General features: G+C 36.7%; 3 protein-coding genes across 4 annotated transcripts in view; 2 read left to right on the forward strand and 1 right to left on the reverse strand.

The window, feature by feature from the left end:
• Positions 1 to 6333, forward strand: part of LOC136821831 (uncharacterized) — a 127617-nt gene extending 121284 nt beyond the window's left edge. The window contains exon 34 of the mRNA XM_067078052.1: positions 6065 to 6333. Within this exon, the coding sequence (XP_066934153.1) occupies positions 6065 to 6333 (269 nt within the window). The remainder of the gene's footprint in view (positions 1 to 6064) is intronic.
• The window catches only part of LOC136821844 (uncharacterized), a 386618-nt gene that overhangs the window by 210927 nt on the left and 148338 nt on the right, over positions 1 to 27353 (reverse strand). The window lies entirely within an intron of this gene.
• On the forward strand, positions 6357 to 27348 carry LOC136821890 (signal peptide, CUB and EGF-like domain-containing protein 3). Of its 2 annotated transcripts, XM_067078134.1 has the most exons (15): positions 6357 to 6435; positions 6991 to 7122; positions 9106 to 9243; positions 10372 to 10497; positions 11018 to 11140; positions 12347 to 12550; positions 13000 to 13206; positions 14841 to 15089; positions 15614 to 15859; positions 17026 to 17229; positions 19032 to 19127; positions 21219 to 21380; positions 22411 to 22584; positions 23591 to 23716; positions 27062 to 27348. In XM_067078134.1, exons 1-15 carry the CDS (start codon positions 6381 to 6383, stop codon positions 27232 to 27234), a joined length of 2415 nt encoding a protein of 804 aa, XP_066934235.1. In that variant the 5' UTR covers positions 6357 to 6380; the 3' UTR covers positions 27235 to 27348. The 2 variants fall into 2 exon arrangements, with proteins under 2 accessions (XP_066934235.1, XP_066934236.1); XM_067078135.1 differs by lacking the exons at positions 6357 to 6435; positions 6991 to 7122; positions 9106 to 9243 and adding an exon at positions 9316 to 9406.

The following is a 27353-nucleotide window of genomic DNA, read 5'->3' on the forward strand; positions in this document are numbered from 1 at the left end:
ATCACGCACCATGTAAAATACATAACTAAAAGTTTCATGCTACATACGCAATTATCAGATGTAAGAATAATATTTACATTTCCTTGTAATTCATCTATCAGAGTGTCATTCAAAAAAACAATTAACATATTTGATATTCTTGTTTTTAAGCCGTCATAAATAATCTCATTAATTCCTCTCATTTAATCTTTATTATAAGAACAATTATTTTCAGAAATGTGATTGAATTCTCTGAATATAAAAGGTAAGAGAAAATCAAAGTTAAAAGTCGCACTACGTAAGAAAAATGCTTCGATGGCCAAAATAAACATGTTAAGAACATTTTTAGGCGTAAAAATCAAAAAGTTAAGAAGATCCAAAGGCTTCAAAAATTCTAGATGTTCTTATAAAAAAAGCGTGTAGATAAGTGACAGACAATCATAAATTGAATTTTTTGAGATACACGATGTCTTATCTATAATTGGAAGCGATTGAATTTCAATATTTTTTCTTATATGAAAAATGGTCGATAAAATGCATTCGGTCTCCAACTTTTTGTCATAAGCACTTCAGGAAAATTTCTGGTTTGTCGATTACAGTTGAGTCTCTTTGACTCTCGAGTTTCTCCTTAACTCGAAATTTCCTTAACTCGAACAAGTTTATGGTTCCTTCTGTTTCTGTTTTACAGTGGAATATCTTTAACTCGAACCTCTATAACTCGAACAAGTTTATGGTTTCTTAAGTCAACAATGTCTTATTAACCTTACTCCATAACTCGAAATTTCCTTAGCTCGAACAAATTAATGTTGTCCGTGCTTGTTAAGTTATGAAGAGTCTAACTCTAGATCTTTTGTCAACAAAATTTAGTAAAGGGATTAGATTACGCGGATATTTCGGATTTCGCGGATTTTGGTGTCAGCCGCGAAATTAAGTCCCAATGGAAATTTGGAAAGGCCTTCTCCGCGAAATACTTTTTCAGATAAACACGAAAAGTGCCAAATAACTACTTTTATAATGTTTACTGGCATGAAAAAGCGCTAATTATGCTTATTTCGACAAAAATATTGTCTCCCTATATAGTCCCACCCGCGAAATTAAGTCCCTAAGAAATCGGGACAGGCTGGAGTTTTTACAAGCTCTTATTTGATTACTTTTTCTAAAGAACGCGTCATCTCTATCACTTCAAATGACCAATTACTGAAGTATCTTGTAAAAACTCCAGCTCATCCCAAGAAATCTCGTGGATGAGCTCAACCCACTGACCTTTATATAACCCTGGACCAAACAATATCTGCCATCTTTGATTGGAGTTTTTTTAGAATTGGTACCCAAGGAGAAGCCATTGCAATGTTAAAAATTAACGTCTAACGCCGCTACATCATCAAAAGAATTAGAGGAAAAGTAGACCTAGCGCTCTCGATGCATTTACACCGCTATCGAGTAGTGCCGACATTAGGGTACCAATTTTCAAAAAACTCCGATCAAAGATTTTGCTTGGCTGGGATTGAGAAGCTTTGTCCAGGGTATATATAAAGGTCAGTGGCTCAACCGCGAAATTTAATCCCCGCGAAAATTTACCCAATTAAGGTACATCAGAAAGTTCTTATTGACGTATAAGTTCCTATTAGAAACTCATTTTGACACCAAAACAAACAACTTGATGTGTTTAAAATCAAAACAAACTCTGTTTAGCTTTAATGGACGTTGTGAACGTGTGACAGTATTTAGAAATAAACCGCAGATCCTTGACAATTTGTAGCATGCATTAATGACTCAGCTGACACACAATGTTGTTCTAACGTTCATCTAACGTTATCTGGACGTTGTGAACATTAGATGGACGTTAGTTGTAGCAACGTTGTGAACGTGGGACAGTTTTTAGAAATAAACCGCAGATCATTGACAATTTGTAGCATGCATTAATGACTCAGCTGACACACAATGTTGCTCTAACGTTCATCTAACGTTATATGGACGTTGTGAACGTTGAATTGACGTTGAAGCAACGTTGTGAACGTGGGACAGTATTTATAAATAAACCGCAGATCCTTGACAATTTGTAGCATGTATTAATGGCTCAGCTGACACACAATGGGATATTCTGTTAATCCATACAGAGGGTGGATGAAAATTTTCAGTTGAAATAAAACCCCCTGGAAAAATCCAAATATTTTCTTAAATCCCTCTGGAAAATATAGTTAGACGATGCCTGGCCCCCTGAAAAAAACACACCAATTTTTACCAAAAAATCTTGAAAAGGTCAAAACATTTTGTTTAAAACCCCTGAAAATTCGTCTCTAAAATATTTGAAAGGTCCCCCTCCGTATGGCTATAAAATGAAACAGCCCATTGTTATTCTAACGTCTATCTATCATTCCTTAACGTCAATAAAGCGTTACATGGATCTTAAAAGGACTTTGTGTGCTAGCTGGGAAGGTATAGATTTAGCGGGAAGCTAGAGTTGAATCTGTTTATGTTTCTGCTCTTTTAAAGTTATATATATTGGGCTATTCCTGAAAAAAAATTTACTCCTTATGTTGAGGAGGTCTTTTTTGGGAAAGGTGACTCCCCTGGAATCTTTTTCCAATTTTTCAGGACCCCCTAGGATTTTTTCGTATTTTTTGGACCACCCTGGATTTTTGACCCCGTTTTCCTCACCACTCTGGATTTTCCACTCCATTTTAAGTGTACACCGTGGATTTTTACATTCGAAAAACCAGACCACCCTGGATACTTTATTATCCAGACCACCCTGGACGTCTCAACATAGGGGGTACAGACTTTTTCTGGAATAGCCCATTAGTACGACGTGTACTTCATTCGAGGGTAATATCCTAATTAGGATTTTTAATCACTTATTTCCCTACATAAGCCCACCTGCTTTTTATACAAATAGTGGATTGAAAATAACATTTACACGGCCATAATTTGAAAAAATGTAAAACGCAAGAATCAAGAAAGCGCGATAGATTCAATCCGTCATCTGAGATACGATGCAACTTTTAAGGCTTTTTCTTGCTTGGTTGTTTAAAGATTCCCCTCTAGCATTCCGCTTAAAACTCAATGTCTAGCCTGTGGCCCACTTAAGGCTTTTTGATAGACTGAATGGCACGATTGAGTTTGCCAAGTAAATGGTAGTTTTATTTTTTTCCTTTTTTTTCGTATTCATTCGCAGATACTTTCTTTATGTTTTGGAAGGTAAAAAACGGATTGAACTTTTATGGTATTGCAAAATCTGTTGTTTTTTCATGTTGGTTTCACATTTCTGTCATTATACACGCTTTTTTTATAAGAACACTGAACTTTGGATGAGGGTCAAGTATTCTTAAGAAAGTGCCAAAATTGAGGGTGAAATATTCTTAACGTATTCTTACTTTTTTAGACTTGACTTTTTTACAAACATGGAAATGATCAATTTGAGAGTTTTGAACTTTTGAATGAAGATTCGGGTTAAAATTACATTTCTTCCTCAAAGCTTCAATTTACCTCTAAGAGAAAACAAAGAAAGCAGTTTTTCTGTTAATCAAATACAAAATGACTGTATTCTTATCAAATTCCGTGAAATTCATCCTAGAGGGTATTCTTAGGGTATTCTTACGATTTGGCCAATTTTCACCCTGATATTCTCATAGAAGATATTCTTATAAAAAAAGCGTGTATTCTTCAACTTTCAACTTCCAAGGCGCAAAGGGAACTTTTTATCATTTTGATCATTATTATGTGTTTTTCTCTCAAAATGGCAACCTCGTCAAAATGACGTAAGTCTACTTCACTGGACTTCAAAAATCTTCAAAAATCGTTAGAAATCAAAGTTCCTTCATTATAAGAATATAGTCTAGCATCTACCAAAGCTTCTTATATTATATATCTGAAAAAGCTAATTAAAATTCAGAAACAACGCATGTTAAGCTAAAAAGTCAAAAACATTGAAACCAAATGAGAAATCATATCACCAACTCAACGTGACAAGAACAAAGCGGCAGACGGGACAACAACAACAACAACAAACTCAACAAAAATGAAAAAAATATTTGGATATTCTGACAATACTTGAGAAACCTGTTTATATAGACTGATAAACCCCCTTCTTTAAATGCAGATAGTTTCTGAGATACAAGGACTACCTTTTCCACGTACGTCCCCTTCTTTTAAACTGCCCCTTGTAAACGCCCACTCGCAAAAATGCCCCACCTTTGAGGAAAAATTTCGATAAACGCCCTTTTAAATAACTCCCCCTTCGCGAATAGATACCGAGTTTATGTATGTGCGTTTTTCAGCGGGGGAGACGGTAAGGTTCTAATTTGACTAGATCATGACCAACTGAGGACGATGGTAAATCAGCACTTTCACCGTCCTCGATTTTACGGGTCAGAAGTGCGGGTTTTTCCAAATCGCTTCAGTCACTCTACCGTCCTCAAAAGTGCGAATACATAAACTCGCTAATGCTTCCCCTCTAGGAGGGGTGTTTATTTGAAACAAGTAGCTGTAAGGAAGTATAATATGAAGGATTGTTAACCGGTTACTTTTTCGAATAGGGACGACGGGCCTACATTGTCCAGAGTTGCCCGTCGTTAGGAAAATTCATTGTGACGTCACTTTTTCAAAGGAAAATGAATAATGCGTTGACATCATTTCTCTCTTTTTTTATTTCTGACGTCAGAAATTATAACAATTTTTTATCTCTTTTTTCACTTGTTTTTTCGCTTTATTGCACTATTTTTCCTAGATAAAGCAATATTACCCTCGGTCAATGCAACAACCTCGCAAGCTCGGTCGTTACTTGACCTCGGTCAATATTTCTCAGTACGGCCCTCACTAACCGGTCATTATTGTATTAATACTAAGATATCCGATCATAACTGTATCTTTTAGTATTCGAACTCCTTTTGACCCCGGGGGGAGAGTGCACTCAAGGTTAATGACTTACCAGACGTGTGGCACCGTAAGGGTATGTTTTAACTAGTGTTGTACTGTAAGAGTATGTTTTTTATATTTTCCATCTGTATGTCTCAAAAGTTATCTTTTTGGAAGGAAGGTGTTCCATTGAAAAGATCTCTGATGAAGAGAATGTAAGGGTATAGTTTTTGTCGGTTTCTACAGTGTAAAGGTGTCAAATTTCGTAGTTTATTTCTGCACTGTAAATGTCCGATTTTGAAAGTCAAGTTTTGGGCTGAACGTATGGTCGTTTTCAGAAAGAGTGCACCCCCCGGGGGTTTGACCAGTTTCTATATCCTTAAATTGATATGGTTGTACTCAACTAATAACGAAAATGCCAAATAAGGTTCACATTTACTTTATCGAAATGACTTTTTTCTCTTATTTTACGAATCACAAGTAAGTCTGGTGTTTCGAAAATTCCACAAGTAGCTACATCGAATTATTCTCAACTTCAGTTGAGCTAGAATCTGTCAAGGTGTGTCTGTTTGTGTATGTGTTTGTCTGTCTGTGTGTCACAAAAACTTTAGGGCAGCCTGGAGAAATGGTTGGGTTTGGCTAAAATTTGGCACACTTTTTCCTTGGGTGAATATCTGGGTTTTATTTTTTATTTTTCAAAATAATTTAGATTTTTGGGGCCTGGGCACTAATCTTTTGGTTTGTTTTACTACAATTGGACCTATGAATAATTTGAAACATCTGAAGTTGAGCACAGCTCTATCATTTTATAAAAATATTTATTTTCAATGTATCCTAGTAAGATTTTAGAAACTATCTTTCTTGTAACAGTAGCGTGTGGCCATCTCTATATATCTACTATATATCTATAAGTGTGGTCGTTTGCCTCACTTATTAAGACAAATAAATTCATTACTTAGGCGATACTAAAAAAAATATAGTAGTTTCGGAAACCGGCCGGGTGGAAAATTTTTTTTTCTGACCCAGCCGCATACTCGTTAGCAGTTAATACAAGTATTCAGGGCTTACTTCATACTGTTTGTACATAAAAGTTATTTTCAAAGTTATATTTCAATGATCTTAAGTTATCAAAAATAGCAAAAAACTATTTTCCGGCCGGCCGCATGAGAGCTTTTTTCCTTCACCCGCATTCCGGAAACACTACATTTTTTATTTTCGCCTTACTTACCAGATGTGACGATCATAAATCGCGGCGAACACGGCGATCGATTCAAAGATGTTCAAGTGCATGTCGGACAACATTTGGATATCAAACGGAACCCAGTTTGTCATGATCGCGTGCGACAAGCACAAGATGGTGAAGCTATACGATTGACGTGTGATCCACCCATCCCTGGACAATTTGTTGGCGTCCAAATGTATGGCAAAGGAATTTTATCGATGTGTGAAGTTGTTGTTGCTTCAAGATTAGGTAAAAGTTTTAAGTATTTAGACTTATGAATGAGTTTTTTGTGACCCCCATCCCTGGGGAATTTGTTGGCGTTCAAATGTATGGCAAAGGAATTTTATCGATGTGTGAAGTTGTTGTTGCTTCAAGATTAGGTAAAAGTTTTAAGTATTTAGACTTATGAATGAGTTTTTTGTGACACCCATCCCTTGACAATTTGTTGGCGTTGGCGTTCTAACGCATGGCATAGGAATATGAAAGATGTTTTTTCGATGCTATATTCTGTTGACAGTTTGTTGGGTTTTAATGTGTATACGATGGGGGAACGGATTTGATATTTTTTGTCGGTGTTTCGGTGTGAATTTTTGGATCTTACACTACTGGTGTTGTTTGTGACGATGTTTCAGTGTTTACGACCTTCGTAGGCCATTAATATTTTTTATTAGTGCGTGAGTTTTGTTTAGATCGGCTCTGCCATCAGCATATTAGAGGTTTTCAGTGACCGGTCACTTCATTAACTTTTATACAGTCAATTCTCTCTTATTCGAATCTTTCTGTAATTCGAACTAAATAAAGCATTTATCTTCTCAGCTAGAAAGTAGTTTAAAAACACTCCATAATTTGAATCTTTCTCTAATTCGAAAAAAATATGTTAGCCCCTTGAAGATTGAATTGTAGAAGAGCAAATGTATCATAATTTCATATTAAAGGTGCGATGGCTGATTGGTGCCAAATTGAAAACGGTGGCTGTGAACATCTTTGTCACAACAAATGTGGAAGAGAGACATCGTGTAGCTGTCTACCTGGATATAGTCTGGCATATGATGGCAAGTCCTGTATTGGTAAGTTATCAGTTCCTTAATCGGGTCCTTAAACGGGTCCTTAATCGGGAAATCGGGTTTTTGTTATAGCAGGTTATAGAGGTTTTTCATGTTTTTTAAGTTCCGTCATTGGTAGCCTATACTAGACGTCACCCGCATTTTTTCTACGCAATTAACGTCTATTCCACTTTGCTACTCTTTGACGTCATTTTTAATTTTCGAAGTCCCTGCAGTAGCTAAAAAATGAAATTTGCGTCAAAACACTTGAAAGGCTTCCATTTTTCAAAAATCGTCAAAGTGGAACTCACTAGGAAACGGGATGAAAAATCCCGATTTTTGGAGAGGTGCTCGCTATCATTATGAAAGCAAACGTTCGATTTGCATAAGGGGTCACATCTACAGATTCGAACGTTTGCTTTCATAATGGCGGGAATTACGTAACTTAACAAAACACAAACAACCTCCAAGCAAACTTTCGAATTGCGTAAGGGATCACCTCTACAAATTCGAACGTTTGCTTTCATAATGGCGGAATTTAGGTAACTTAAGGGCTCTGACCATAGTCAGAAAATTGATTTTAGTATCTGAAACATAAAAGTTATGTTTTAGATTCTTTAACACTTTTAACAAAGAATTGCCTTTATAAATTGCTTTTTAATCAAATCCCTTAAGAGTAATTAAGAACTTGATTGCAAAAATGACGTTATGAACTTTAAAAAGACGTTAATAATATGTTGCATCACCTTCTTTTATAAAAAGTGCTAAGTTTTAATGGGTAATTAACCTTTTTGTTTCGAACTTTTTTCAAACTGTCCGCAAAGAATTGAACTATTTTAAATTTTGCGGAAAATTTTTCTAAAAAGATGTGTCAAAATGTTTTTTAAGCAAAATCCAGATGAAAAATTGATGAAAAACCACTATTTTGAAGATTTCGAGACAAAGAAGCATTTACAAAAATTTTCCGCAAAAATTTTTATTGTTCGGTAAAAGATACACCATTTACTGCGAAAAATTTTTCAAAATGTTTTTTCTCCGCCGAAACTAAGCTCTTCAAAGTTGAAATACTCTTCCTCGCAAAAGTCTTCATTTTCTTCTTCATCAAACTTTTTCAATGCAATTTTTGAATTTTCAGATTCCGGAATAGTTTGTCTAATAGAAAATGTATAACATGCTATAGTTTTGTTGGTTACATCAGTCAGAAAACACATTTTAAACACGGCAATTATGAAAAATTCACTATGGTCAGAGCCCTTAACAAAACACAAACATTCGATTTGCGTAAGGGGATCACCTTTACAAATTCGAACGTTTGCTTCCATAATGGCGGGAATTACGTAACTTAACAAAACACAAACAACCTCCAAGCAAACTTTCGAATTGCGTAAGGGATCACCTCTACAAATTCGAACGTTTGCTTTCATAATGGCGGAAATTAGGTAACTTAACCAAACATGAAAAACCTCTATAGAGGTTTCTTTTGTTGAAAATACATATACAAATACATACCCTACAATTGACTGACACATCATTTTCAAAATTTATTTATTTTGCTTTCCCAGCATAGGGTGCATCCATATAATACGTACGCAAAATTTATCCAAATATTGGATTACCCCTTCCCCCCTTGTACGCAGAGAACAATAGAAATGACGTCATTTAGACAATAGACGTACACTTTTGCGAAGTCCCCTTCTCTCCCCTTCACTGCGTACGTACTATTATGTGGATGGCCCCTAGAGGCGCGCCTCTTTTCTATATCATAAAGCAATCTATTATCAAAAACAGTTTGTCCCAAAAAAGCGGACAAATATTTTTATTTTAGAAAAGTTTCCAAGCTGCACACAACGTTTGTTCAACGTTCATCTAACGTTATATGGATGTTGTGAACGTTAGATAGACGTTGAAACAACGTTTTGTGTCAGCTGGGTTTTTTTTTGTACTTACCTGAATCCGATAAATTAACCTTTAAATTCGTTCATTTTTAACTTTCGCTTTCGTTTTCAGACATCAATGAATGTTTATCGAACAATGGAGGTTGCAGAGTTGACAAACAAGCTCGTTGCATTAACTACCCTGGTGGATTCTACTGTGGTTGCAATAGAGGATATATTCTTGCTGATAACAGTTTGACTGAGTGTGTTGGTAAGTTATCGGGAAAATTGAGTTTCCTTTTTCGGGATGCAGATCGTTTATCGGGGAACCATTCGGTAGAAACAAGCTCGTTGCATTAACTACCCTGGTGGTTCTTACTGTGGTTGCAATAGATGATATATTCTTGCTGATAGCAGTTTGACTGAGTGTGTTGGTAAGTTATCGGGGAAATCGGGTTACTTTCTTCGGGATACAAATGGTTGATCGGGGAACCATTCGATAGAACAAGCTCATTGCAATAGAGGATATATTCTTGCTGATAACAGTTTGACGGAGTGTATTGGTAAGTTATCGGGGAAATTGGGTTACTTTTTTCGGGAATCAAATGGTTGATCGGGGAACCATTCCATAGAAACAAGTTTGTTGCATTAACTACCCTGGTGGATTCTACTGTGGTTGCAATAGAGGATATATTCTTGCTGATAACAGTTTGACTGAGTGTGTCGGTAAGTTATCGGGAAAATCGGGTTACTTTTTTCGGGATACAAATGGTTGATCGGGAAACAATACGGGACAAACAAACTCATTGCATAACAATCCCAGTGGATTCTACTGTGGTTGTAATAGAGGATATATTCTTGCTGATAACAGTTTGACTGAGTGTGTCGGTAAGTTATCGGGAATGTTTTTCATGTTGGCATGTTAAGTTACGTAACTTCCGCCATCATGGAAGCAAACGTTCGAATATGTAGAGGTGATCTCTTACACAAATGGAACGTTTGCTTCCATAATGGCTGAAATTATGTAACTTAACAAAAAATAAAAAAACTCTATATATGGATGATCGTATTAACTATTCATATGGGTCACACCTGTGAATATAGCAGAAGATATATTCTCGATGGTGACACTTTAATAAAAATATACTCTTAGGCTCCAAATAAACGGACTCCCCCCCGTTTATTAAAATCTCGAAAATTTTCCAACCCGGGGGGGGGGGTTGTTCGTTTATTCGACCCCCTGTTTATTTGGAAACTTAGAGTAATAAAGTTGATATAATGTTGATAGTAAATTAATAATATAATAATGATAACAATGATATCTTCAAGTGACATATGGTAAGTTGCACACGTCGTACGTAAGCACCAGAAGTAATAAGGCTCCATTTACATTTTACAGATTTGAACGAGTGCGGATCAGGGAATGGAGGTTGTGAACAGATGTGTAATAACACCCTTGGTGGATACATGTGCACGTGTAGAAAGGGCTTTGAACGAAAACCAAACAATCCTTATGGATGCCAAGGTAAACCTTGTACCTTATCGGGGAAAAAATGTCGGGAGGAAAGTGACGAAATATTTCCCCGACGAAATATTTCCCCGACATTTTATCACCTGACTAAAACTTGTTTACCTCAAATTTTATACCGCAACCAAAATTCAAATCTAATTTTCTTACACCTTTATTTACCGAAATTAGTGCTTTAAACGTCGAATTACAAGATCTATTTTCGAGCTAGTGAAAAAAACCAATTCTTTTGCACAGTTTAGTCGAGGAAAAGTGACGAAAATGCCTCTAGGTGACGAAATTTTTCCCCGACGAAAAAAAAACCCAACTAAATAAAACTCCGACATTTTTTCCCCGATAAGGTATATTCTATGTTCTCAACTGGCACACAACGTCGTTTGATATTGAGCTTCCAAAAGCGCAAAAACTGGACAAAACAGCTGTTTCTGGCTGAAAACACTGTTTTTAAGGGCTACTGAATAGTCCTTTGATTACTTTTTTTCTGACTTCAATTTTTTTCACACTTTCCTTTTTCAAGATATCAATGAATGTTTGACTAATAATGGTGGATGTGATCACAATTGCCATGACTACCAAGGTGGCCATTATTGTTCGTGTAAGGTTGGATTCCGTCTCCGAGAAGATAGCAAATCATGCGAAGGTAACATCCTAGCTGACATGCAACATCGTTTCAACGTTTATCTGATGTTCACAACGTCCATATAACGTTAGATGAACGTTGAAACAATCTTGTTTGTTTGTGGAGTCGTTTATATTTAATGCAATAATAATGGTGTTGCGGAATCGTTGCGGAATAATATCAGTTTGTATATTATTTGTTCCGTTCATCAGTGCCGTAGGAAGCATTTTCATATTGAGGGGGCTGAAGTTTAGTGACACCATGGTTTGGTCCGAGGCTGAGGGGAGGGGGGGATTTTGAAAATTTGAGCTCTAGATTGCTTGAAAATGCACCCAAAACAAAATACTTTCGAGAAAAAACAAAATTAAAAAAGAAAAATTTGCATTTTGCAAAATAACCATTTTTGAAAAAAATTATTGGGGGGGGGCTAGCCCCCCTTGCCTCCCAGCTGCTACGGCACTGTTTATTGGTTTTGCTTAATATGTCTGTTATGTTTGAATTAGTTATCTAGCATACTTGTGACTACCTTGTATGCGCGCATACTTCTGTCTAAATTGGAGTTCGTTCGTTCTTCCCCTTGTCATTTATTAACTGTTACAGTATGTGTCCAATTTTTTAACATATGGCTTAGTTTTTGTGGGTTCATTTTTATAATGTCATTAACTCTTACTGTTAACAATTTTTCACTTAGAATCGAATAGTTTCCTTTCCCTCTGTCATATTATACCTTAAGGGAACTATTTTTTGCGGGAACTAATTTTTGCGGTTCGCAGTTCAAGATTTAATTTTTAATATTTGCGGGAACTTAATTTTGCGGATTTCTGACTTGAAAAAAATTAGAGCCGTACTGTGAATCATTCGACCTTCGTTTTTTGCATATGAAAAATTTTGCGGGGACTTAATTTTACGGTTTAGGCCTAAATCCGCAAAAACCGCAAAATTTAGTTCACGCAAAAATTAGTTCCCTTAAGGTAATACCGAGTTTATGTATCGGAGGATATCGAGGGCGACGGTAAGTGAAATCGATACAAAGCAAAGTGGACGTTGATTTTGGAGACATGTCAACTTTGCTTTATACCGTCCCCCTCACTTTATCTCGATACATAAACTCGCTAATAACTGATAAGCGTCCAATTTTATGTTTTGAAGTTGTCTTAAATTTGATAATTAAGATAGTGTGCGATTACTGTATTTTCTAACATTTTATTCAATCATTTTCGCGTTCAGAGCTCTATTGTCCAGTGCTTGAAGCTCCATATCATGGTCACGTGACACCAGCCACGTGTTCAAAGAAATATGAAAACATTGCAGTGGGGAGCACGTGTAAATTCGAATGTTCTAAAGGATTCGAATTAAAGACCAATGTGGGTGCTCAAACATTGTCGTGTCGCATTGACGGTACATGGGATCATGGTACACCAAATTGCCACCGTAAGTATATGTTTTTAACCCCCTCTAAGCCAAACTTATTATTAAGGTCGTGATAGACTAAATGTCTAAAGTCCATTCGCTTGAAGCGTGCACACTTTCTTGTTATTATGTTGAAACCAATCTCATGAAAATTGGTCTAATTACACTGGCTTGGTTTCTACACATTGTAGCAAAAATGAGTTCACACTCTTGAGCGAATGGACTTCAATTTATATTATTTTTATATTGCCCCCTCAGTGACTAATTTTTCATCGTTAAAAAGAAATACAAACTTACTGAAGAATCCCAATAAGGACGAAATGCATGCACCTGCTCTGTCACCCAATCTCCTGAAAGAAGATGGATAGTTGGACAGAAATTATATGAATTTCTTCTTACATACATTGTTCACTCTCAAGTTATAAGGTTTAGAAATTCATCTAAAATTAGCTTTTCATTTTTACCTACAGCTGTCAAATGTCCCACCCTTCAGCGTCCGATCAACGGAGGTCTGGTACCGGCCCGTTGTCATGACGATCAGCGTGGTTACAACGAGTTCGGTCAGCGGTGTGTAGCGTATTGTCGCCATGGATACCGGTTGAGAGGCGCACCAACGAAATATTGTCAAGCTGATAAGTCATGGTCAAACAATAACGGAGCTCTAGAATGTGTCAAGAGTAAGTCGTTTCAACGTTCATTTAATGTCCACAACGTCCATATAACGTTAGATGAACGTTAAAACAACGTCGTGTGCCAGCTGGGTTGTTTATAGCGGCCGTAGCATCCAGTTACGGTGCGCAAGGTCGTAGGTTCAATCCCCTGGCCGAGTCATACCAAAGACTTCTTACTGAGCACAAAATAGTGCTTGTTGCCTCTCTGCTTGATGCTCAGTAATTAAGGGAAGGGTCAAGGGTAAGTGGAGAAATCCAGGGAGAACTAGTGGCGCCCTCACCTACCTTCTGTTAGAAGGCCGTAGCATGAAGGTAGATCATCCAGCTACGGTGCGCAAGGTTGTGGGTTCGATCCCCAGCTGGGTCATACCAAAGATTCCCAAAATGGTATTTGATGCCTCTCTGCTTGAATACTCGGCAATTAAAGAGACGGATCAAGGGTGAGTGGAGAAATCCAAGGAAAGGAGTAGCGCCCTCCCCTACCTTCGGGTAGACAGCTAGAGAAAAGGGAGCCTTCGGGAGCCCTCGACTGCGGTAGCAAACTTACTTACCTTACTTCTCTGTTAGAGTTAGGATAAAGAAAACAATAAATATATACTTTAATGGGATAAACTTTTCGCGGGGATTGAATTTCGCGGATTTGGGTGTCATTCGCGAAAATCCGCGAAATTAAGTCCCAATGGAAATTTGAATGGGTCTCATCCGCGAAATATTTCTAAACAAAACTCAAAACATGTCAAATAAATACTATTTGTGTATAATCAAGTGCGTATTACTTATGGGAAGTACATTAGTGCAGGATCCGTTGATTCAAATACTATTTGAATGGTTACTTGCATCAAAGAGGCGCAAATAATGTGTATTTTAACAACCAACATGCATGATTTGACAGTAAAAGTCACAAAATTGTGAAAATATTGTCACCCAATAGTGCCACCCGCGAAATTAAGTCTCCGCGAAATTTTTGATTTCCGTGGATAGGCCCAACCGCGAAATTTAATCCTCGCGAGAGTTTATCCCATTAAAGTAGTCATTTTGCTACAAAAACGCCATATTAAATTTATTAAGACGGGGGTTAAATAATGGATTAAAATACTAAATAAAAACAAACAGTTGACTTGAAAAAAACAAACAAACAAGACACCATAACAAGGACGATTGCATTTGATGATTTATGAACAATTATTTGATAACATTAGATTGAGTTAAATCACAATCGGTTAGTGTTTTTTTTTCAACCTCGCCCTCGTGTATCTCAGGCTTTATTTACGTTACTTAAGGTCGGTGTCCACTTTCACGCGGAATGGGTGACAGTTCTTTTCTTAACCTTTTTTGCCTGAAGTAAAGATTACGTCATAAAAACGTTTTGCGCGAACAAAAAAAAAAGTTGAGAGAAATTCTACTTTTTTCATCCGTTACGTCAATTTCGACCAATGGAATTAGCTCATTTTTCAACCGACCAATGACCTTACAAAAACGCCAAAAAAATTTCACTCATGTTGCGCGAAAGTGAAGACCAGCCTTTATGGCAGTATTGTGCAAAAAAAAAAAAAATTGGATGTAATGGTAATCAATTCGCCGCGACAAAGCATACGTGTCTACGTAAAAAGTTTTCGCTTAAATTCAACGTTGTTTTTTAGTTGTCGAGCCACCGTACATAAATTGCCCAACAGACGTGCAAGCTGTACTCCCTGATAACAGCAACTCAATGAGCCTGGCCTCCAAATTCCGACTTCCGCAAACAAACGTCAACTCATCATCAATCGTTACGTATCCCGATAATGTGGGACCGGATTACAAATTCCGATTCGGGAAAACTTTGGTCTCGTATGTCGCTAATCATGTTACTGGGGAGACTGTTTCTTGCTCGTATTTTGTTGATATTAAAGGTAAGAAGCGGGAAAATCAAACTGCTTAATTTAAGTTAAGACATGAAATAGCACACATTTGTGGAATGAATACAATATTTTAAATTTGGCGGGAACTTTATTTGGCAGACTCTGGCATAATTCACCAAATCTGCCAAATTTTCTTAACTCAACAAATTTTGGATTTTTTCGTTTCCATCCTGAAATGGTTTGTTTCAACGATAAATTTCAAAATTTCAAGGTTGCAACTCTCCTTTCACTCTAAAAATTTGTTTGATGAGCTTTTAAAAAGAGGCTCCCCTCTACTAAAATGAACTTATATCGGACTTTAATACTTTCTTTCTCATTTTTATACTTAATAATATTACAAAGTATAGCAATGTGCCCTCCCGGTTATTACCATAATGGCTTTATGGCAACTCCTGAACTTGGGCACAGGATGTACGGTACTTAATGATATTACCAAAAATCAGGAAAAAAATGAAAATGACAAATTTGTTGAGTTCCCCTTTAATGACACATAACACATAACATTTCTACAACAGATAAAACACCACCAACTGTACAGAACTGTCCAACCGACATCAACGTTCAGACAACATCCAAACTAAGTACCATCATAACATGGACAGAACCAAAATTCACCGATAATGTTGGTGTTCGGAGAATCATGAGACCGCAACGCAAACCCGGACAAGCCTGGTATCCTGGTGAAGAAATGACTATTTTGTATTTGGCAACTGATGTTGCTGGCAATCAGGCTAGATGTAGCTTCAGAGTGACTGTTAAAAGTGAGTTTTCTGTTGTTTTCAGTATTCCCAGATGGCACACAACGTCAAAACAACGTCCATGTACCATTAATAACGTCCATATAACGTTATTTGAACGTTAAAATAACGTTGTGTGCCAGCTGGGTTAAATACACGTCGCGGTTTAAATTTTACCGTAACTTACTGAGCAGATCAGTATTAATTTTATCTGGCACCCAGATGCAGAAATTTTCATCCGACACGCTCAAGCTCTGAAGGTCGGGAAAGTTTTCAACATCTGGAAGGTTTAGATGATGGAATTTTGCGAGACCGCGTCAAGAATTTTGCAGCGGGAGGTCTGGTAACCCAGCCCTCGTTTTCGGGGATTGGCGGGTCGAACCAAAATATTTTTAGCTTTACGGGAAAGGGCTATTGAACCCGACTGAGGATGCGGCACATCAAAGGCCGACTATCATTCCTCTCCAATGGGAGATTGGCCCGCCCCTTTAGAGCTTTAGCGTGGGCGGCCGCCAATCCACCATCGGAATATCGGATAAATAATAATTTGAAAGTTCGCGTTTTATTCTGAACTGGTTTTCTGATTTTTGAAAATCGAATGAATGTCCTATTCATGATATGCAACACTGGACACTGGAGAGTCTTCCAAGAATTTTCAAAAAGTTCAACCCAATACGTCACTTTTTCTATTGTTTAAGTGATGTACTAGTATTGGGTTGAACTTTTTGAAATTTCTCAGAAGACTCTCCAGTGGTGCATATCATGAATTTATTTGGAAACGTTCCATGAAAACTCTGAAATCTGCCTCAAAAATATGTGAACATTTTACTTTTTCAACAATTTCTGTTCTTTTATTTCCTACGCATGTTATGTTGGATAGTTGGAAAGATAATCTTGAGAAACATAATTTAAAAGATTGAGGACATTTATAAAAGTCGAAAATTGAAGAAAAAAATAAAATATGAAAAAAGGAGAAGAAGAATTATTCCTCATTTTTTTCATCTTCATTTTTTTTGAATTTTATAACAGTCTTTCAATCCTCTTGATACTTCTTTGATACTCTTCTCTAAAATATCTTTCCAACAGTGTATAACAATTTAACATAGCATTAAGTGGGTGCTGAGTGAGAGATTGTTAAAAAAATAAAATGTCCACATACGTTTAAGACAGATTTTTACAATTATTTTCAGCTAAATACTGTCCCGAATTGACATCCACCAACCCGGATCACATGATCACACCGTATTCACCCCGACAATCATACGGTGTACAATGTAAAGCAGGGAAGGCGTTATTCGGTAACTTCAACCCGATGAGTAACATGGTGATGTGTGTTGGTGGACGGTATCGAATCGAAGCAACTTTCATTGATCACTCACTACCTGATTGTGTCTGTAAGTACAGTACAGCTGCCTGTCCACTGGAAAATAAATTGCCAAAATAGTTCTATTTATACTGAGACGATTAATTTGTCTGAGACGAGCAATTTAGAAAATGAGCATTATGGAGGAGTGTACTTTCCATTCATGTTTCAATAAATAGGATCTCCTCCACAGATCACATTTTACAAACTACTCGTCTCAGACGATTTTTCCCACACAAGAGGAATGAATGAATTTTTATCCACACAAATTTTTAGACTTATCAGAAATGCTGATTGAAGTTTTCCGACGCGCCGCTTAAAATAAGCAAAAATGGTGATTCCTTTTTAGCATTAGCTAAACTTATATTTTGGTGTGACCGCGCTCTTTGTCGTTTAAAAAGAACAATAGATTTTTAATTACGAACTTATTTTTATTCAGTGGACACCCAGCTTACATGTTTATACTTCAATTCATGATATTCATGACGTAATGTTTTTTACGGAAGTGTAATAAAGTCTAGGCGTTGCCACCAGTTTTATTGTTTAATCTTAGACCATGTTCAGACGTTACGGCTCCGTTCCGTTCCGAAATGAAACGGTTCCGAAACAAGTGTGAACAAACTTCGAAACGTCAAAAAAAAGAAGACGTTACAAAGCAAAACAGATTGAAACGGTTTCGCTCCACTTTTTTCATCGGATTGAGACTGCTCCGTTTTCTTGCTCCGAAACGTTCCGAAACCAAAATGAACGCACTCGACCCGTAACTAAAATTATATCGGAGCAAAACGGAACAAAGCATGGTCTTAATAAGTTGGAGTCTATCGACCCAGTAGTATTCATGTTGAAATTGAATCACAATATTGGGCTTTCCCAGAAAAGAATTTACCCCCACTGTTGAGGATATCAAACCCCCTGGATATCCTCTTTTATAAAGATGCTTACCCCTGGATATCGTATTTTTTACTTGAAAAGACACTTTACTCCCCGGATGTCCGGTCCCTTGTAGATATTTAACCCCCTGGATATCCACTTTTGAACAAAAATCGTTAACCCCCCTGGATATCTGATATCCTCAACAGAGGGGACACGGACTTTTTCTGGAAAAGTCCATTTACGTTTGACTACGTTTTGAGAGATTCTTCTCCCATCATCGGGTTTCATTTATTGTTTACATCCAACATGAGTGGTAAACGTCCGGTCTATTTTAGGTGCTTCCGTCTAAAACATTACGTCATGAATATCATCAATAGCTAACAAAATCTTAGATCAAAAGCATCACTATTCCTTAACAAAAACTTATCATTCAGAACAAACCAAAAATAGATTTAACTCACTACTCAAGATTCTCCCTGTATTTTAAATGCAACGAGCATGTAACTTTTGTTTGCTTAAGGTCGAGTTACCATATATTATGGACACCTTTTCAAGATATTGCCGGCACTCAGCAATATATCATCAATATATTGCCTGACAATATATTGTGTAGTGTATGGAGTCCTTAAGATAGATAATCATGCTTTCACAGTGAACTTTATTCCCCTCACATTGGGATCTTCCAGAAAATATTTGAATATGGAAGGTGGAGGACATTTTTTGGAAATTTATCTCCCTGACATTGTGAATTTTGACCCCCCCGGACAGAACAGATCTCACCCCGGAAAAGCATCAATAGACCCCCGCCCGGACATTAATAATTACCCTTAAACAGAGCAAATTTGCCCCCAAAACAAGGCAGATTTTTCACTACCCCCAAACAAAGTATCCAATATATTCTCCACCCCCCCCCCATGTACAAAAATTTTTCTGAAAGAGCCTATTCAATTTTTCTTATAGCTTCATACAACTTGAGACAAGCTACAGATCAATGTTCTGAAGGGTACGAAAGGAAAATCTTTGACGATTTCTGGATGGGTAAAACTTACTTCTGTGGTAAGTCTACGTATTTTAAGATAATTACCGTAAGTTGGTCTAATGCCGACATCCCTCATCTAATCTCGACACCCTTTTTAGAGATAGGAATAATGGGAAGGTCAGAATCACTTATAGACAAACGATTTTTTCCTCTCTTATCGCTAAGTAAAGAAAAATAGTTTACATCAGCAATTCCGACATTCATATATCTCTAAAGAAGGGTGTCGAAATTACCTTAAGGGAAGAAATTTTCACGGGAACGAAATTTCGCGGTTTTCGCGGATTTTGCCTAAAACCGCGAAATTAAGTTCCCGCGAAATTTTACAAAATCGTCAATCCGCGAAATTAAATTCCCGCGAAATTTAATTTATTTCACGCATTCCCCCAAATTCTTACTATTTCAAGCCTTAAAACAGGTTTTTTGCTCATTTAATAACGTTTTTGGTCAAAAATATCTTGCAACCGCGAAATTAAATTCCCGCGAATTTTTTGAAAATTGATGAACCGCGAAATTAAGTTCCCGCGAAAAAATATAATTTGACCAACCGCGAAATTTAATTCCCACGAAAATTTCTTCCCTTAAGGTAGAAGAAGGATGTTTACGGGGCAATAAAGAAATTAAAAAAAATTATTTTCAAAATTCTCATAGTGGGAAAAACTTACGCGAAAATTTTGAATTTCTGTCGTGGTTTTTTCGTCCCGCAAAACAGAGACTGCTCAAACCCCGCTTTGAAGAAAATCTCTTCGTTATGTTTCGAATTTTTGCACACTACCATATCATAATTTTGAGAGAAGTGCTGTTTGCTACCCCGTCTTTGCAAAATTTGGAATCACGTTAGAAAAATTAGATTTAATCCTGATCCACGAAACTACGCGAAAAATCAGGGAACTCCTCATCCGCAAAATTTAATCCCCGCGAAAGTTTATCCCATTAAAGTCTTAGCCATGTGTCCATCTGGAACCTTCTGGAATAATGCAACGCACAATCATGGACAAAAGGTTGTAGACAAATGAAATTTCAGCCGTAAAAAAATGATGAGAAAGAGTGCAAAATGACTCTTCAATGTGTCTGAAAGGGGAGGGAAGTTAAGAAAAACACATTTGAAGCCGTTACATTGCTTTTGAATTGCTTTTGAGGGAACCACAAGCAAAAAATCAGCGTTTTGATATAGTCGAACGTGCGCAACGCACTGGGCTCAACTTCAGTGGCTTCAAATTATTCATAGGCCCAATTGTAGACCCCCAGATATTCACCCAAGGAACAAGTGTGCCAAATTTCAGTCAAATCCAACCATTTTTGAGGCGTGTAGGCTCTGCTCTAAAGTTTTAGCCTCGTTTGGCGGAAAACTCGTTCCCAGGCCCCAAAAATAAAGATTTTTGAAAAATGAAAAAAAGCGCTTCCAGATATTCACTCAAGGACTTGTGCCAAATTTCAGCTAAATACGACAATTTTTGAAGTTTCCAGGCTGCCCCAAAGTTTTAGCCTCGTTTTGGTGAAAAACTTGTCCCCAGGCCCCAAAAATCAAATTTTTGAAAAGTGAAAAAAATACCCCCAGATATTCACCCAAGGAACAAGTGTGCCAAATTTCAGCTAAATATGACCATTTTTTAAGTCTCCAGGCTGCCCCAAAGTTTTAGCCTCGTTTTGGCGAAAAACTCGTCCCCAGGCCCCAAAAATCAAAATTAAAAAAAAATGAAAAAAACACCCCCAGATATTCACCCAAGAAACAAGTGTGCCAAATTTCAGTCAAATCCAAGCATTTTTGAAGTCTCCAGGCTGCCCTAAAGCTTTTGTGACAGACAGACAGACACACAGACATTGTCAGATTGTAGCTCAACTGAAGTTGAGAACTGGTGTAAGCCAGTTAATCAAGCCCTTGTGGTTAGACTGCAGTGGGTGACTTTGAAAGAATTTAAACCTCTTGGGAACTTGTTTTTGATCGATATTGAAGTATTTTGCAAATATTGCAGAAGTCTACAAACCTTTTGTTCATGATTGCAAGTTTTTTTCATGATGCAGCAATTAATTTTAGGGGCTATAAGATATTTTAGAAAAAATGTCTAATTCAAATTTCTGATCAACTATTTGTTCTATATCTGCTCTCTTAGCCATGTGTCCATCTGGAACTTTCTGGAATAATGCAACGCGAACATGCAAACAATGCATTGTGGGCGAATACCAGGATGACCATGGTATGAGCACGTGTGAGACTTGTCCCTTGGGAAATTCTACCTCCAAGACTGGATCAAAATCTATCAAAGAATGTTATAGTAAGTACACTGAAGATTTTTTACTTTTTTACTTTTTTAGTTGTTGGCAAATTCGTTGCACGTTCTTTTTTAAGAAACTAGTTTTACCAAGCAGCCTCAATGTTTCTTAAGAAATCGGCCTTTTGAGCCTTAAATGTTTCTTACATATTTCTAAACTTTTTGACATAATCAGCGTTTTCTTTAATGCAAAGAAGAAAAAGCATTTGTTTTGATTGGATTCTTTAAAAAGAAACGAATTAAAAAATGTTATTGTCTCATTCTCAGCTTCAGCATGTTTCTTAGATGTTTCTTAGTTTTTAGGCATTCTGAGCCTCATATTTCTTAAAAGTGTGTTTCTTAAAAAAAACCTATATATTCATGACGTAACCTTTTCCACGGAAACACCTGAAAACACCGGGCGTTAGCCACCAGTTTTAGAATCTAAACAATTAGTTCATAGTATATTTTAAGGTGTCGGCAATATATTGCCATCTCAATTTGCAATACATGTTTTTTTTTATAAGCAAGTGTCTGCCCCTACATCAGGCTCGCATTATGCTTAGCATTCTATTGTTCTCAAACAATAGAGCCATTGTTTAGGTACCAAAAACTGAGCCTGCATATGATTATAAACGTTATGCTTATAAAAGAAAAAAACATGTATTCCGTCTATGTAACCTTTAATAAAGGATCTGTGTATTTTATAAATGGGGTTAATTTTCGCAGATTTCTCGGTTTTGGTTGTCATCCGCGAAAATAAGTCCCAATGGAAATCTGAAAAGGTCTCATCCACGAAAGACCACTTTTAACATATTCAATGTATTCAAAGAAGCGCAGATATTTCACGACCAACATACATAGTTTGGCATTAAAATAGCAAAAATAACACAAAATCGTGAAAAGATTATCTCACAATAGAGTCATCCGCGAAATTAAGTCCCCGCGAGATCTTAGAATTTCATGGATGAGCTCAACCGCGAAATCTCCGTGAAAATTAACCCCATTAAAATCAATTCTACTGATATGAAAATGCCAATTCTTTACTTTTCAGGCAAGTGCGCACCCGGCAGTTATTCATCCACCGGATTAGACCTTGCCAACGAAAAATGTTCACTGTGTCCTAAGGGAACTTTCTCGTATCTCCATGGATCAACAGAATGTACTGTTTGTCCTGGACAATCGACCACAGATAAAGAAGGAACTGCATTGGAATCTGAATGTACAGGTAGGGATCAAAGACTACGAACCTTTGTTTACCCTGCACCTAGCCAAGGGGTTCCTATGAAGCTTTTTTTTATAGACTGGATGGTGCGATTAAGTAGCCCGGTAGTATATGGTTAGTATGCCTTTGCTTTGGCGGACAGATTTTAGTTGTTTTTGGAAGATAATTTATTTGAAAAAAAGGGCTTGTAAATCTGTTATTAATGTTTGTTTGCTCACTCTTAATAATATTTTTCAACTTCAAGTAGTCTTTCTGTAGTTTGGATTTTTAATATTTTCCTTCAAAATGGCGACTTCTCGCCAAATGCTCCTAGTCTACTTCGCTGGGCTCAGCATCATAAAAAATATCAAAAAGCAAAGTTCAGAGAAAAGTAGACTCTAGTCTACCCTGTACCAAGCTATATCCGCCATCTTTGATCGAGATTTTTAGAAAAGTGGTACCCTAATAATAGCACTATTCGATGTGGGTTGATTCATAATTCAATGAAATTTTCTGCACCATCATCCAAAAAACTTGCGGTGGATAAACCAAAATTTTAAGAAAAAGTTAAAAACATTTTAAGGCTTTGCAGACTTTAAAACACCTGATTTCTTCGGAAAAAAATACTCATCGAGTGCTGAAATAATAAGAACACTTTAAGAACGTTTAGAACATCCGAATGTTTCAAAAAGTTTAAAAACGTGTATTGACGAGAAATTTGATGGATGATGGTGAATGAAAAATCTTTAACATTTAACTCTTTCAGGGCAACGAAAATAAAAAAATCGATTTTTTTCGTTTTTCAGAAGTTCCAACTTCAGATGCAATTATTTCAGTTTGGGAGCAATCTTAATAGGTCATGTTTGGGTTCGTTGGAAAGCTCTTTTTATGCTCTATCTTTTTAGCGTGTCGGGATTTTGAAATTAGGTCCTCAAAAAAAGTTACGGCAGCCGAAAAGTATCGTTCCAAATGGAACGAAATTAGCTGGGACCGTTCTGAAAGAGTTAAAAGGGTTTAATGAATATTCTAGAATCAACGAAAATCACTGGTGTTTTGCCTGGTAAGAAATTGTCGGTGAGACGAAACCAGGAAATGAGGCTGGCTTGTTTCTTCGAAGGATTGCCGACACCCAAAGCTTACTGGACCAAAGACGGAGGTAAGTTTGTTGAATATCTTGGAGGAGCGATGATCAAGTGGTCAAAGACGTCAACGTTTAATACCAGGGGTTCGCGGATCGAATCCTTGCCCCTTCCAGTGTTCCGATAAAAGTCCTAGATAACTGAGCTGGGCTATTTACTTTATACTACCCTAACAGAGGTATATCAATTATTTCTAACTATTTATCTATCATATCTAGACACGGATATTGAATACCATAACCTTGTCCGCCATAACACATCCCCCTTTTCACAGACCTGGTAGGAAAATTGACCAAAAAAATAGTTTTAAGTGGAGTATTATACCCAATGAAGTATAGGGCTAGAATCGAATCTCCTTGGTAGGATTTGAAGCCAACAAATCCTACCAAAGTTGCGCGGCCCGCCTGGTTTTTACACAAATGGTAGATTGAAACTTAAATTTACCGCTAAATTTCGAAAAAATATCACTCGAAAACAAAAGAATTGTTAGATTCAATCCATCATCGAAAATACGGTGCATATTGAAAGGCTTCACTTTTTCTTGCCTGAGAAATGTTAGAGATTCAATTCTAGCCCTTCGGGCTTATACTTCATTGATTATACCCCATTTTTGTCCCCGTAGTAGGGGGAAATTTGTTTTCTTTTTTGAGGTTGCTCGATTGTTTCGGTCAAAGCACTTGTTATACATTTTTGGAAAGCTAAGGGGAATCAAAATAACTAAGGTTCCAATTTTTTTTCGGACACTTTGGTGTGATTATCGGATAAATATGACGGTCTCAGGCAAAAGTCATAGGGACAAAAATTAATGAAAATTTTAGCTTGACAAAACGGAGACTTGTATATTTTTGGAAAGCTCTCAAAAATTAAAATTAGAGATATATTGCGAGTATAGGTGATTTCAGTACCTAATTCGAGATATTGAGCATCAAAAAACGCAAAAACTGGACAAAACAGTTTTTATGGCTGAACAATCCTACCGGTTCTTTCGAGAAGGGGTGTCATAAAATCCTTCCTTCCTGAAATTTCAACACTTTAACAATTCAAAACTTTGAAAACTTACTTATTATTAACAAAAATTTAAGTTAAAGTAAAATTTTCTAAATTTGTTTAAGGACTCCAAATTGCTCAAAATGACTAAAAATCGTGTCTGAGGGTGATTTGAAATTGTTTTGATCCTTAAAAATAATTTTCAAAGGTCTCTTTAAGTAGACATATTCTTTGGGACCCCCATTTACATCACTTATAACCAAACTAGAAGGTTCTGTTTCTCCTTAAGGTGGTCGTTAACAAACTTTTTGAAAATGTCAAAAAATATTCAAATTGAAATATCTCAAAATGTATAAATGATATATTGTTGAAACTTTGTATGATGGTACTTCATTATTATGTTGTTCTAAAAATAGAAAAAATAATTAAATATATCAAAGACGGGGGTCATGACGTCACTTCTAAAAATAGATTCGAAAATCTCTTGGCAGAAAAATCTCAGCAACCAGAAGGAGTTAGCTTTTGATATTTGGCAGTTATGTTACCCTAGTGACCTTCTGTGATCTGAGTGAAAAAAAAATTTGAAAAAAATAAAATCAGGGGGTAAAAACCCAAAAAACTGTTTTTTATAATTATAAAATCAACAAAACATTTCTTTTTTAAACTCTTTCACTCAGATCACACCTTTCCATGAGGGGAAGTTGTGTTGAAAATTTCATGCCAATCGGACCATCCAATCCTGAGATATTTCCGCCAAGAGATCAAAAACCCCCGGTTTTGCTGTTTTGCGTAAACTGGCCTTAAAACTATTTATTGCTGTAAAAAGAGGAAAAAAAAGCTTTTAATATGGGATTTTTGACATATTTCAGTTGAACTTGATGCACTAATCCAATTTTCAATATAAGAAAGAAAGTAAAGCCATTTTTTTTGCATGTGTCAGCAAATTCATGGCTTCGACTGGAACCCTGAGATTTACCGCAAACATGCAAAAAAGTTGCGTAAACCTTACTTTTGCCTGCGAAAAAGCTAAAAGTTGGTGAAAAGTGATTGAAAAGTATTCCCTAACCTTTTCATTGGTTAAAGTAACACACATTTTATTGTAGAAAAGCAAATTTCCATCCCCGTTACTTGAAATACAAGCTGCGCTCAAGTCTAGTAAAGAGCACTTTCACTTTCACTTTTGCGAAAACCTCGAAATGCACCAAAATCAACTATATCACTATCAAAACCCAACTAAAGGTGTATGGATAGTTTCAGGAATATATTATGGACGTTTATAAAAGTAAATTATCAATTAAATAACTTAAAAAGAGAGAGAAAACAGAAGAAACGTTTCACGTACCTGTCACACATTTGTGGCGCTGAAATTTGATCCCAATGGGGAGGAAATTAGAAAGATTATCAAGTAAAAATGTTCCTTGGAGTTTTGAGAAGCTCTTTATATAAAATGGAAGCATTAAACCATCACTTACTACAAGAAAATAAGCCATGAAACAGTTATTCCCTTTACCAAAAAACCACACTTGAAATTTGACAAGATTCAAGATGGCGGGTTTGTTTTGGTTGTCATAAATGCGGAACTATTAACAGTACCGGTGTAAAATTTTCCGGAAATGTCCTTTGTGGCTCTAAGTAGCGACGGTAAAAATTTGGAGTCGCTCCAAGGACCAGAAGAGCAAATATTGCGGTTTTCGTGACGGGCGGCAGGGTGGGCGTTTAGGGCGGACCGCAAGATCTGCTCAGGTAGGTGTCTAAAGAGCTAAATTTTTCCACTTTCCTCTTCTTTATATCAAATAAAACTTCGGGATATTGTTCAGTAAGGTTCAAACTTTAATTTGAACCATAAATTGAAAATCGACCCAAAAAAGATGATGCTATCTCAGAAGTGTTAACGACCACCTTAAAGTCATGCGATATTTCGTGAGCTTATGTGATTTTAATACGAGCCTTGGTCTTTTTTTTCGCTAAAATGTTTGTCTTAAGGTTAGTAACTTATGGTAATCTCACTGAATGGTACAATGTTCCCCTGGCATTGATGGCGCATTGGCGGCCACGCCCACGCTAAAAGAATTTTTCTACATCATAAAAAAAACACCCCTGTCTTACAGCTCCGTGGGGCTTTTTTTACTCAGTGGGGATAGAAATTCTATTGTTCCAAGGTTAAAAAACCCAGTGGGGATGGTTTTGGAGTGCAATTTTTAAACATGGAATTTCGAGTGGGGATGAAATCAAGGTCAATTTTCCAGTGGGGCTGAAATTCAAGGGCATTTTCCCACCGGGGACGAAATTTTTGCTTAATTTTCTAGTGGGGCTGGGGTGCCAACGGGTCTGTGACACAGGGGTGTAAAAGAATATCTTTAATCCTTTCTTTCTAGGTGACTTACCATCTAACAACCGTGTTGAGCATTTATACGATCTTGATCTGAACTATAATGGCATCTCTGTTATTGTATCGTCAATGACGACTCAAGATGGCGGAAAATATGAATGCAACATCGTCAATTCAACCGGTAGCGATAAACAGGTTGTTGACGTCACGGTGACGTAACTTTGATGGGATCAAAATCAAGTTATTACTGTAATCTGTAGCCGACATACTTTAATTTTATTTGCTTAAGAAAGATATTAAAGATATTACTGAGAGAAAATTTTAACTCACTAAGTTGG

This window comes from Clytia hemisphaerica, unplaced genomic scaffold (assembly GCF_902728285.1).
Source record: "Clytia hemisphaerica strain Z4C2 unplaced genomic scaffold, Clytia hemisphaerica genome assembly, whole genome shotgun sequence".
In the NCBI taxonomy this organism is placed as follows: Eukaryota; Metazoa; Cnidaria; class Hydrozoa; order Leptothecata; family Clytiidae; genus Clytia; species Clytia hemisphaerica.

What these genes read in the sequence shown, in the direction of transcription:
- LOC136821890 (XM_067078134.1), top strand. Translation starts at nt 6,381, where the DNA reads ATGTATGGCAAAGGAATTTTATCGATGTGTGAAGTTGTTGTTGCTTCA. An exon ending in TGATGGCAAGTCCTGTATTG is followed by an intron (nt 7,123 to 9,105) that starts GTAAGTTATCAG and finishes TTTCGTTTTCAG; the next exon opens with ACATCAATGAATGTTTATCG. An exon ending in GGGTAAAACTTACTTCTGTG is followed by an intron (nt 19,128 to 21,218) that starts GTAAGTCTACGT and finishes CTGCTCTCTTAG; the next exon opens with CCATGTGTCCATCTGGAACT.